Source organism: Amphibalanus amphitrite, unplaced genomic scaffold, assembly GCF_019059575.1.
Source record: "Amphibalanus amphitrite isolate SeventyFive unplaced genomic scaffold, NRLGWU_Aamphi_draft 000764F_arrow, whole genome shotgun sequence".
In the NCBI taxonomy this organism is placed as follows: Eukaryota; Metazoa; Arthropoda; class Thecostraca; order Balanomorpha; family Balanidae; genus Amphibalanus; species Amphibalanus amphitrite.
In genome coordinates this window covers 267,792-281,152 of record NW_024882258.1, presented here as the reverse complement: position 1 = coordinate 281,152, position 13,361 = coordinate 267,792, and the positions used below count along the sequence as shown (strand labels likewise).

General features: G+C 49.0%; 1 protein-coding gene across 7 annotated transcripts in view; it reads right to left on the bottom strand.

Moving 5' to 3' along the window:
* Positions 1-13,062, bottom strand: part of LOC122365806 (NGFI-A-binding protein homolog) — a 39,949-nt gene extending 26,887 nt beyond the window's left edge. For 5 of the 7 annotated variants that reach the window (XM_043337349.1, XM_043337352.1, XM_043337351.1 and 2 more), the window contains exon 1: positions 1,241-1,602. In XM_043337349.1, coding sequence (XP_043193284.1) covers positions 1,241-1,553 — 313 coding nt within the window. In that variant the 5' untranslated portion in view covers positions 1,554-1,602. Of the gene's footprint in view, positions 1-1,240; positions 1,603-12,733 lie in introns of those variants that run through there. The other 2 variants (XM_043337355.1, XM_043337356.1) reach the window with 2 other exon arrangements.
* Between the last annotated feature and the right edge of the window lie 299 nt (positions 13,063-13,361).

Genomic DNA, 13,361 nt, shown 5'->3' with positions numbered 1-13,361 from the left:
TGATTTTATGTAAAATAATTGATATGAAAAAGCCGTCTTATAAGTTATGACCCCATTTCACCACACGCAAGTGGCAGAAATGACAATGATCAGCTGACGCATTTTTCTTGGCCGAAGTCAGAGCGCGCGGCCCGACGCACCACGCGTATTTGGAAATTCCGACCTCGACGAGCATCAGAAGCCACCTAACAGGCGTGTTCGAAACCGCAGGAGATGATGATGAACGGGTTTATCGAAACTTGATTGGATGAGCATATCGGTAATAGCGATTTCAGTGTGTGCATTTATTGTTCATAGTGGTGTGAAATGTGGTTGGGGTACGACCGACAACCCGTCGGGGCGAATTTCGCACTGGGGTACTCAAAATTTGAAGAATTTAAGACGTTTCCATGAGTTTTGAAGGTATGGATAAGTTCTAAAAATCCGGTTCTCCTTATCTGGGCCATTAACTCCATACGGTCCAAGAAAGCTGGCACACTACCTTTAAGCGTCGCAAAATCGTGACCATGGCCGGCCGGCCGGCCGGCCGCTCCTACTCAGAAATTTCCGTACGTAGACTCCGCTTGCTTCGCTCGCTCTGTAACTATTTAGAAATGTACCCATTTCATTTTAGTGGCGCACTTAGCGCTACTGCCGGCATCGCCATATTATCACTAAAAAGTAAGGAACCATTATTTATAAGAAGGCATCATAAATAATAAATAATCTGCGTTAACGTTTAAATTTTAATACCATTCAGTGCGTGGGTGTGCCATTTTTGTCCTTTACGTCTTCTTCATTATGCAGTTTTATAATTCATTTTGTCTTACCAACGTAAAGCTTCCGAAGGCTAATGAATGCTTATCTACCAATGTATTTCGGCAATCGGTTGATGAGAGTTGGCCATAAGAACCGATGTTTTGCCAAATGTGACTCAATCAATTAACTGTGAATATGTATGTTAACTGTAATCTAAGACATGCATTTACAACACATGGGCTTGCTGAAATTTAAGTACCAAAATAAGAATTAACCTAAATCGAATTAATTTGATATGGTACCGAATGCCATGCTCCTGTGCGGTGCTCTCCGTGCCGTCCTGGTGGCCGCGCGGCCGTAGGACGGTTGTCGGTGCGATCCGGAGCAGATCCGGAGTCGCGCCGCTGTAATTGGTCACGGCAGCGGTCGGTGTCGGTCCCTGAGTCAGGACCGCCGACACCTGGCGGCTCCCGCCCCGCGCCGCCACGGGTCGGCTATTTACCTTGGCCGTAGCGGTTGCGGCTGAAGACGACTCCTGTTGCCGGCAGTGGCGGTCCGGCCAGCAGGGGGCTGCGGGACAGCGCCGGCACAGACTGTCGGCCGGAGGTCGGCGGGCCCACCGCCCCGCTCGGCGTCACCGTCAGGCCGGCCGAGCTGACCGCGCCGGCCAGCGCGGCAGCGCTCCCCGGCAGTCCGGGGGTTGAGCACACGGTCAGAGCGGCCCCCAGGCGCTGGGCGGCCGGCGCGCCCGCGGCGCCGGCCCCGTTCAGCAGGTAGCGCGGCGGCACTGCACCGACACCGTTCACGTGCTCCATGCCGACGGGCGGCGCGGCGCGCACAGGCCGCTCGCTCCGACACCGCGCGCCGCCGCCGTCCAACTGAGCCGCCGCGCCGCGCCGCTGCAATGTTGCATAAGTGACGTAACGCTCCGATCGGCGGTCAACGCTCGGGCCGGTCGGCGCGGCGGCACGTGGGAGCGGCTCGGGCCGGCCGGCCGGCGGTCACTCGGCGCTCTCGGCGGCCGGCCGGCGACGGGCCATGGCCGCTCATGGCGTCGATCGCCGACGCGCCTGCGGCCTGGCGTCGGAGCCGGCGCGGCGCTGCGCGACGGCCCCCGAGTCGGCCGGCCGCCGCGGCCCCGAGCCGGCGCCGTGCCGACCGAAAAAAGCACCGGGAAAAAAGCGGCGGCGCTGGCAGCGCCGCGGCGCGGATTGCAGCCAACACAAGGACACCGGCATGCAACGCCGGCCGGCCGGCGGCGGCGGGTGGGGAGGGGGTGGGCGGCCCGGCCGTCCGACCACAGCCAGCCGGCCGCCCGGCCAGGGAGGGCAGACCGCCATCACAATCTGCCGCCGGAACCACCCCACAGAACGGCCGGTGCCCCACGACACTGTTCCGACACAGACACTTTGGCACTTTGGCACGGAAATGTGTCCCTCTAGCAGCAATTGAACGATTCAAATGCGGTTACTATACGCGCGGTCAGCGTTCAAAGTGAAAACGTGCCACTCTGTCCTCGAGGTGGCGACAATTTCAACGCGCTGTTTCCTCACACAACTAATATCCGTGGTACAGTTCTGTTCTGATAACGCACCCAACAGTAGTAGTACCTACGCCCGAAAGCAGTAGTGTTAGCATACTATCAATAAAGAGTGCAATGGTGTGTTACAAAATCAGCAGTAAGCCAGTAAGCGTCATATTTCACGAAATGTTTGAGACGTTATCACGTCACATATGTAGTTACTGGTGGACTCGATTAGAGAGTCGACTGTCTGGACTCGGCTTGAGCTGCTTCTGCGTTCCACTGCTGTCTATGAGAGTTCCCTGTCAAAGACATAGCCGGTTTTAGACAGATGGTCCGTGACAAAAAAAAAACCAAAGCTTCTGTGCTAAATGCCATATTGATCCGAGTCACGGATCAGCAGACTAGTCGCAGTAAGAAGGCGCCTTAATTCGGTCACAGCTCGCGATGACCCGGTGGCGCTGCGCCCGGTGCTCAGTGGGGCGGACCGGCCGGACGGGCTGGCCACCTGGACGGCTGCCGCGACACCTGAATGCGGAACTGATCGGCACATTGCGGCATTTTATCGTCTGTTGGTGAACAGTCCGCAGTTTGGGCCATTTTTAGGTGATAACTGTCTGGGAAATGTGCTACGTCGCGCCCAGCAGTCAGCTGTAAATTATCGGTCAACGACGCGATCTGCCACTGCACTGCTGCCCGCAGTATTACTACCATTGGTCATGTACGTACTTTGACGGAATGACTTATTATGAACCCCACAAAACTTGCCGTCTTGGTTGCATAGGTATACGTTCCTCGTAGGGATATAATCAATAATGCTTCACTTGCCATCCTCACGATAACGGTACCTGCGCGCAGAGGCGGATCCAGCTCAGTTTTTTTTTGGGGGGGGGGCAAACCATAACAATTTATCGATTCTTTCCATGCCTCGTCCATAGGCGTAATGTTAAAATTATGCCGTTTGGGGGGGGGGGGTCAAATGCCCATTTTGCCCCCCCCCCCTGGATCCGCCACTGCCTGCGCGGATGTTGGCACCGTCGGCATTTCGTCCCTAACGTGGCGCGTTTCGTGTTATTTGGCCCAGTGCATTTGTATAACGTGGGTGTCGTTGGCTCTGCCCATTCTCCCAGCTCTGAGAACCGGGCACCCTGTGACGGTCGGGGGGCATTCCATGTCAACCGGGACAGCCAAAATCGGCCACCTCTGCGATTTTGTTCAAACTTGGTATACTTGTTGGCTATTGGGTGAAACCTCTGAGGGTCAAAGGATTTTGTCATATGCCCTCGGGCTACAGAGATACAAGCCGCTAAACTTCTGCTTTTTTAGCAGAATTGGACGTGTATTGCAATCTTGAAAGATCTATAGCTTCAACATTTTTGAAGCTATTAATTTCAAACAAACGGAAACGTGAACACGAGGAGTTATGCTAGTCAAATTTGGTAATTTTAACATTTTTTGGTGATTTTGAATTTATTTTATTTTGAATTAGTTTCTTAAAATCTAATTTGTGAAAAATGGGTACCCTTCGATTTTGCTCAAATTTGGACATTATCTTCCACCACACGTAAGGCATACGTGCTGAGAAAATTAGAGTGGGCCAACGATAACTTTGGATGATATAGCAATAAGTAGTGCAACGTAGCACGGGCGATGAAGGGGCGGATTTCGCCAACCCCACCTGTTTTTCGCCAATAACTCACGCCATAACTATTATATTAACGTCAAACTTTCAGCATCTGTCCAGAATTGAATTGCAAATCCTCCTGTGCAAGCAATAGGTAAATCGGTCCACAACTTTTCTAGTAATAGCGGTGTAAAATTAAACATCTTGCCGGAGCGGCGCGGCGGCCGGCGTCGGCCGTTGCCGCCTGAATGGTAGACTGTGCCGGCGCCGGACGGTTCCATCTTTACACTGCGCTTCTTACCGCTGATTATGATCGATTCGTGTCAAATTTTGTGTGAAGGCTTAAAAATGTACAGGCAAACTAATGGTCAAATAAATACGAAAACCAACTGGTAAAAATTGAATTATTAGGGTGCAAACACAATCTATGACTGAAACGTTTCCCGCGTCGGCCAATCCCCGCGCCTTTGCCGGCGACATCTTACTCTTAGCAGGCCACTAACTGCCAAATTTATGGTTAGATTATCTAAAGATTCTCATAACACTACAAATGTCGTAAAAAGGAAGAAATAGGAAAATCGGCCAGTAACTCATAGAGCTATGGGCGTATAAACGCAAAATAGTCACCATAGCAAATTTCATCACGATTAACCTCATTTGATCTTGAAGATATTGATCTAGGGCCATGAAATTGGCACACGATAAAGTTCCCCACCGCCCCACCTACAATTCAAATTCCGTTTTTTATACCTTTTTTGGCTTAACCGGGCCTTTCTCCCCTAGCGCTGGGAGAGTCAGGCGTATTTCCTTTTTGCAACCAAAGAGAGGCGCTGCCCGGAGAATGCCCAATTGCATCATTAAAAAAACTGGCTTACATCTCTGCGATGACCAGCTATCTCCGTGGCTTAGTAGTTAGTGTGCCGAGTGTACCCACCTCGTAATCTAAAGGTGGCTGGCTCGTGGCCGGTTAGTCTCAAGTGTTTAAACACGCATTCGTTTTTTAAGTAACATCTGGCCAGCCGGCAAATGTCGTGAGGGCTAATGTTCGTATCTAAGTAGCATTTGGCCAGTCGGCAACTGCCGTGAGGGCTGTACATATTTACGCATGTTAGATTAGGTCAGGTCACGTCAGGTCAGGCTAGGTTTGCTTTGGTTTGGGGCAGAAAGAAGCATCTCCGGGGGCGGGTAGCGCCTCTCCTTGGTTGCTAAAACGAAACTCGCGAGTGCCAGACGTTCCGAAGTCCAAAAGGCAGTTACGTAGACGTCGGCCCATTCTGGATTTTTTATATGATGTAGCTAATGTATGGGAGGATGAAATATGTAAAAATCAGCAAAATCGAAGGGTACCCATTTTTCAGAAAATCAAAATTTATTTTTTGAATTTTAATTTAGTTCATTAATTAGCTAATTATGTCAATATTGTTATCCTCAAATTAAAGCCTGATCTATTCCCTCCATTTCACACTTTGTCTCATGGTGATATGTCTAAAACTTCAATGGTTATGACGCTTTAAAGATGATAATATGCCTTGCCTAAGTCAATGTTTGATGACGTGTATCTCGGAAACGTGACGTCATATCTTGACAAAAACATGTCTCCTTTCTTTTCACATATAGATGAGTAGTTTCACAAAGTTTCGCAAAAATCGGAGGAGGCGAGGTTCAAAATGGTCATTTTTTGTCTCACTTGACGTGGAATGCCCCTCGGACGACATTCCACGCCTGACGCCGGTCCGGTCCTCGCTCACAGCTTCACAGACGGTACGGTGTGGAAGCAGCGCTGCAGGGCCCAGCGTTATCCCCAGAGCGAAAAAAAACGCCACATCACGCCGCCATGGCTACGACACGGATTACATCAGATTCGCCGCGGCTGTGGGAAGGCGAACACACGGACAGAAATTTCTGCCCAGACTGCCGGGAGAGGCAAGAATGACGGGCTTTCGATATAGGTACATCTCACCAGTATCACCTTTGACCTCCCACACTTAAAAGCGCTTCAGAACTATGCAAATATTGCACAAAACGAAGGACGTTGTTGTCCTCTTCAGTAGCTATGTGTTGAACTGTATGTTGAAAAGTGTAAATTAGTTCATGCTCATTGCTCATTGCTAGGTTCGTTGAGATAGGTATTAGATCTATCGTAAGCGTTGGTGTCGGAACCATAAACCATAAACGGTTGTTGAGAGAAATTTCATCTATTGTATGTAATTAGGAAGGAAACTTATTCATTTAGGGGAGAGCGGGGCCAAATATAATACGGGGCAATTGTAGGGTAACTGTGGGGAAAACGCACCCCTATGTTAAACGCCTCCCCTAAAAAATCGTATTTTTTTATCGACGGTTAGTTGTTTTATCCTGTCTTTCGGAACAGTCAGCAGCTTGTTTACGTAGGTCTCTATTTCCGGTTCTGCGTCTTGAGGAGCAGCGTGGGTAGGTGCTGATGTTGGTTTTGGGTGTTGTTTTTGTTGTTTTTACAGAAGATTCCTAATATTTTGATGCCGTGTATACGGTAACCGGACAAAAGATCGTAAAGCAGAAGATCGTATGGCAAAAGATCGTAGGAAGTTGATCGTATGCAAAAGATCGTAATGGATAAAGATCGTACGACATAATGCTCGTATGGACAAAAGATCGTATTCGCTAAAGATCGTCAAGGAAAATGATCGTATGCCAAAAAGTCGTAATGGATAAAGATCGTACGACATAATGCTCGTATGGACAAAAGATCGTATTCGCTAAAGATCGTCAAGGAAAATGATCGTATGCCAAAAAGTCGTAATGGATAAAGATCGTACGACATAATGCTCGTATGGACAAAAGATCGTATTCGCAAAAGATCGTCAAGGAAAATGATCGTATGTCAAAAGATCGTATGGGATAAAGATCGTACAGTCAAAATATGGCATTCACATGGTGCAGTCCAACTCCAGCGCATACAAAGCTCATTCTGTGTTCGGGTAGTAAGTGGCCGTCGTAAGCCAAAAAAAAAAAAAAACTCAACCGATCTCAAATCTTTGTTTCGACCACTTCATTTAGGTGTTGCTTCATTTTCTCTTTTTTGCACATGGGTCCCGGCACACACAGATCCATCGCAATTTCAAATGTGGCCAAAACCTCGAATAATGACCATTTTTAAATTCCTTCAGTGAGTGATTTTTTAACACAAAACGGATTGAAGCACCTGAAATCACCTTCGGCATATTTGTTAACCACCTGATCTCCGCTCACCGCAGTCGTGAACCTGGAACTTCTTCGGAAGCGCATGGTAGACCCAAAAGAGAAGACATGTGAAACGCGCGCAACTTTGAGTGACTGTAACATTGTAATAATTTGATCGAAACCGCAATAAATGGGCATCGCTGTGTTGCATGGTTCGTGCTGAAAATTTTGGTAGCAAAAATAATGTTTTAGCTCGTCATCAATGCCATGCTAATTAGCAATGTTCGGGCACATGCATCACAGTCCGCATTTTCACTCATCGCATACTTGACAAAGGCCTACAAGAAAATCATCAATCACCCCCCAAAATTCGAATAGCTTAAAATGAGGCTGAGAGCGTTCACAAACGGTTCCCGAAAGAATTAGCTGGGCATCATTGGTCAAACTTTTGCTATGGGGGCAGAAGTGATGTGATGTCGGGCGGATTCGGCCGGCCGGCTGACCCGCGAGTCAGCGTCAGCTGTTGCTAGGCTGGGTCAGGGTCGACCGAGGTCAATAGACGCGTTTACATAGGGTTTGTTGCAAGCTTATTTCTCCGTCCGTGATGTTGCAAAAGATGCCAATGGTGCTTAACAATTTACAAAATGATCCCCTCTAAATATTTGAAGATCACTGCATCGAAATTATCGCCAAATTAACAAGCTAGAGCCTCGTCAAAAATGCTATGTAAACCGGGTTAATATTGGCTGGTTGCCAGCGGGCGGGGAGGCCACGGGAACTGCGTGAATAATAAACAATCCTTGGCCGTTTCGGTCCGTGACTCGCTGTTCGCTCCATTTCAACCGTGAGTCGTGGCAGCGGATAAGATAGCGGTGTGTTGGAGGGAGATGCACCTGTCGTTTTGTTAGCAGATCTTAACAATGGAGCTGCGTATCAGTAAGAGTATTTTTTGATGCCGTTATTGAAGGAGGGATGCTGTCCAAGCAAATGAAGAACAGCACCGCGCATGCCGTGCAGCTGGTCTGGTCGCAAAATTCAAATCGGAGAACATTTGACTCCTGTCTTGGCCAAAAACTGTCCAAATTTGCCCAAATTGGATATTTTGCCTATTTTCGACAGTTTTTTTTTGCCAAAACAGGGGTCAAATGTTCTCCGATTTGAATGTTACGACCATATTTGATATCCTCTCATCATTTTACGTATAATAGGCCCAAATTAGTAACGAGTTTTACATTTTCATTTTTGACCTCCAATGCATTTTTGAAATTTTTTTCAAAGTAAAAGCGCACATAGTAAAACGCGTCGGAATGATTTCATATTTTGCACTTTTCATACTCTCACCAAATGCAACCAGACGCAGAAAGGGAACCGATGATCCCAGACAAAAGTGTTTTTTTACGAGCCCTAAAATAATCCCTCTTCAAAATTTCGCGAATCGCAAAAAATGTGGTTTAAAATGGCAGAAATATTGCTCATTTTCTAAGAGCGTGATTCATCTGCTTTCATTTGAGCCCTATATCACATCTCTAGCTTCCGTAGTTTTTGCGCTAGAGGTTTTGTCCACATTTGAATTCGAGATGGACCTGTGTGCGGCAGGCCCTTAGTGTTCCTGACAAGCCTGAAGTGCCAACGAGAGGCTGGTGGTGTCCCTGACAGGCCTATGGTGCCCTTGCGAGGACGGTGGTGCCTCAGCCTGACAGGCCCGTGGTGGTGCCCCTGGCAAGCCTGTGGTGCCCCTGCTGGGCCGCTGGTGTCCTTGGCCTCTGACAGGACTTTGGTGCCCGTGACGATCCTGACGTGGCCCCCGACTGGCACGTAGTGCATCTGACAGGCCCAACGTATCCCTGCGAGGCTGATGGTGCCCTTGCCAGGTCTGTGGTGCCTCTGTTAGACCTGTGGTGTCCCTCGCAATTCCACTCGCGGCGCCCGGTAGGGGAGGGGGTGGGTGCTGGAAAGCAAAAGGTTGCGGCACCACTTTTTGCTCCTAAAATGTTGATGATATTCCGCAACCATGATTGCAAAAGGCAAATCTTGAAACAAGCTCTAGAGGATTGTTATTGATTTATCGATATCTTCGATGTATTATTAATAACCCACTAAAAATAGTGCCTACGATATTATTGGTACTGGGAAATGTGAAACTCTGAAGAAAAAAACTGAAAAACTGAAACTCTGGCATTGGGGGCGCACCCAGCCGTGAGGGGCACACCTATGCTTGTGACGCCCCAATGTTTTTTTTTTTTTTTTGAAAATCCACACGCTCTCATAAATGTGAATTTCTTGATATAATTGTGGGCATGAAAATTTTCGAGGTTCGTGGATAACATGACGTTATAAATATTTCTAGTTTTTATATCTCTGATTTCTTTTTTATACAAAGTGGTGAATTTATATATCACTGGGGTTGCTTCATTTCAGCACCCCAAATGCTTGATTGAGCTCCCCCAATAAGACTTGAGCACCCCAACAGGGGCACACCACAGGTCACAGCAGCACACGCACGTGACGGGTTTTCGTAGAATATTTTGCGACTAACGGGCTTTTTGCTATACAATCATTTACCTACAACACTATTCTATACGATTATTTACTTTACGAACTTAAAGTTACGATCTTTTACAGCATACGATCTTTATCTTACGATCTTTGGTCGTGCGATCTTTTGCGACATACGATATTTATCTTACGATCATTTTCCTACGATCAATTGCTTTACGATCTTTTGCTTACGATCTTTTTGTCGTACGATCTTTTACAACATACGATCTTTATCATACGATCATTTTCGTACGATCTTTTTCATACGATCAATTGCTTTACGATCTTTTGCTTACGATCTTTTTTCCGTACGGTCTTTTATAACATACGATCTTTTTCATACGATCATTTTCGTACGATCTTTTTCATACGATCAATTGCTTTACGATCTTTTGCTTACGATCTTTTTTCCGTACGATCTTTTACAACATACGATCTTTATCTTACGATCATTTTCGTACGATCTTTTTCCATACGATCTTTTGTCTTACGATCTTTTGTCACGTAATCGTGTATACCTATAGTGTACTAACCCAGTATGAATGTGTGCTTCTAACGACAAAAGCCCGAGTCGGGCAACAAAAATATTTTAAAAAAGTACTGTGGTTTCAAAGCACAAAAGTGATAGAACGAAGCGGATATCTCCAGTATTTTCCGAATTGAATATTTTCCCATATGCTACATTACCACGTAATGACCTCTAACTGACCTCAGGTCAGTGACATAAAAAACGAACTATATGTTATACCAGTATAGCGCCTTTTGGGGCGACTAACGGAGCGAGCGAGAGGGTGAGCCTTGCACGTGCGAAATTTCGAGGGGGTACCTCCAGCTGACTTGTGCACGGCACCCTACTAACCGGTCTCTAGCGATGTGCCAAATTTGAGCACAATCGGCCCAGCCGTTCTCGAGATCTGGAAGCGGCACCCTGCACGTGCGCACGTGCAAAATGGGTCCCAACTGACTTTTGCACTGCACCCTACTAACCGGTCCCTAACCATGTACCAAATTTGAGCGCCATCGGTCCAGCCGTTCTCGAGATCTGGAAACGACCCCTGCACGTGCGCACGTGCAGCAGCACCCCAACTCTGGCACATGGATATGCAGTGCCTAGTGGGTGCCTACCTACATGCCAACTTTCAGCGCAATCGGCCAAGTAGTTACCGAGATATTGCAACAATTACAAAAGTGACACCTCTTCGTTTTGCACGTGGCACGTGCATAAGGGGTCACCCACATGCATCGGGAATAGGCCAATACTTGGTAGAAGGAATGGAGCTACCCCACAAAAATTACCGCATGTAAATCGGTCAAGTGGTTGCCGAGATATAAGCCTCGCAAAAGCGTGACCACGGCCGGCCGGCCGCTCATACTCAGAAATTTCCGTTATTCTACGTAAGACTCCGCTCGCTTCGCTCGCTCCGTAACAACTCGGTGAACTTAGCACATCCTGCAAGTTTGAAGGATATCAGTCAAAAACTGTGAGTTGGACAGGTGCATAAAGAAAATTGAAATTTGACCATGACCTTGTACCGGTTTTCTGACCTGGTGACCTGACCCAAGGTCACCCGGACCTGAAATTTTCAGGTCATATGTAAGAAGGCTGCCCCATAGGCTGTGCCAAATTTGGCGGCGCTGCGCGCCGCCGTTTTTACGCTATCTTTGAAAAATCTTAGGGGGGGTTGCATCAACCCCCCCAGCCAGGGCGAGGGATAAATTCACGCTAGCTCTTGTGAGGTCAACAGCATTTTTGTCAGTGCGTTTATGTCAGTTTTTCGAAGTTTTTTTTCGTAATAACTCGTAATCAAAGTGAGTTAGCGAGTCACGAAAGCCACCAATGGACTCAGGACGACCTATCGAATCGAACGGTATGGAGTTCCTTCGACTAGCTTCGTGACCTGAGTGGACGTGACGTGACCTAACCTTGAGCTAAAGTCAAGGCCCTAAAACATAGCTTAAGTCAACACCCTTAGTTGACCTTTCGCAACCAGCAGAGGCGGATCCAGCTCAGAGGTTTGGGGGGGCAAACCATAACAATTTATCGATTCTTTCCACGCATCGTCCATAGGCGTAATGTTAAAATTATGCCGTTTGGGGGGGGGGGGCAAATGCCCATTTTGCCCCCCCCCCCTGGATCCGCCACTGGCAACCAGTATCGTTATTCGTTTGAATCGCTAGATAATGACAAAGACGATGGTGCCCAAATAGCGGTTCTGCCGAATTCACAGTGTGACGAATTTATTCGCCAAAAAAACGAACTCCTACTTTGGGGCAGTTGCCTTGACCTCAGAGGCCAACAGTTGACCTGAGACCTCAAAATCGGGTACGCACCGTTCGCTGCGTCTCATAACGACGCACACACTTTTTCAGCGAGTCTCTAGCTCAATAAGGGACGAATTATTTATTTATTTATTTATTGAACGTCTTTGGACCATCCACAGGAGCCGTGGCTATTCTCAGTCCAGTGTCACAATCGCTGAACAGTATGAAAAATGGGTAAAAAAGGTACATGCATTCACCTACACACATAAAGCGCATGAGAAAAGAAAAAGAGAAACATCACAACAGTGGCGGATCCAGGGGGGGGGGGGCAAAATGGGCATTTGCCCCACCAAACGGCATAATTTTAAAATTACGCCTATGGACGATGCATGGAAAGAATCGATAAATTGTTATGGTTTGCCCCCCCCCCCCCCCAAAAAAAAAACTGAGCTGGATCCGCCTCTGCATCACAGCGCAAGTTACAAGTTTCACAAGCGGTAAATAAGCCTCACAGACGATGTGTAACTATACCGGAACAGCACCTACTCGTACTCTCTCTCGAGGTAAAGACGCAAGTTCTTTTTGAAACGGCAATTTCTTGACGAAACGACAAGCAGTGTTCCGCCAATCCTTAGAAAACGGATTGGTCCATCCAGGGTCTCTGACATTTTGAACACAGCGTTGATTTAAATTGCATCAACAAAACATAATCCGGAAACTGGAATATTCCTTTTGATAGGCAAGATCACTTCAAGGTTAGGGGAGGGGGGGTGTCGTGCTGGTCCGCTTAAATTGGTAGGCCCATTTTATCACAACTGTGGCCTGGGCGCGGGTGAGACCGGACTACCGCTGACTGCACACAGGCTCTCACATTGAGCGCAGAGACTCACCTGCCGGAGCCGCCAGCCGCTGGGGTGGGGACCGGACCAAGGACCGGCCGGACGCCGCCGCCGCCGCTGCCGCGCCGGACCGGTCCGCTCGGTCGCGCCCGGGGCTGGTGCCGACCGCTGCCCAGTCCGAGATTGCACAACCCGATAACGACTGAACGCCAGCGGAGACGCACCGGCCGAACACACAGCACCGAACCTGCACCACGCGCACTCCCACCACACGCACCAGACACGACAGCACTGCGCGTGGCCGGAAATATCAGCGACGCGGCGTCTGTGTGCCCGTCACGGCTCCGAGCCGGCGGCAGCTGGCCGCCCGACGCCCACTGCGCAGGCGCGCCTGCAACTGCGCCGTTGCAGGGGGCGCGGGCGGCGGCCGACGGGACGGGCGGCGGCCCGGGCCCGGGGGCGTCGCGGCGCCACCGCCGCCGTGCGCCGCTCCGGGGGCGGGGCCATCGACCGAACGCGTTTTTCCCGCCCGCCCACCGGCCGCCGGCTGGCGGTGGCGGCCGCCATTTTGTTGGAGCATTGGCCCGAGGGGACGGGAACGGATCACCGACCGTGGGACCGAGGCCCTGGGCCCCCGACTGAGGAGAGGGCGGGGGGATGGGAGCTCACTCATCTACAG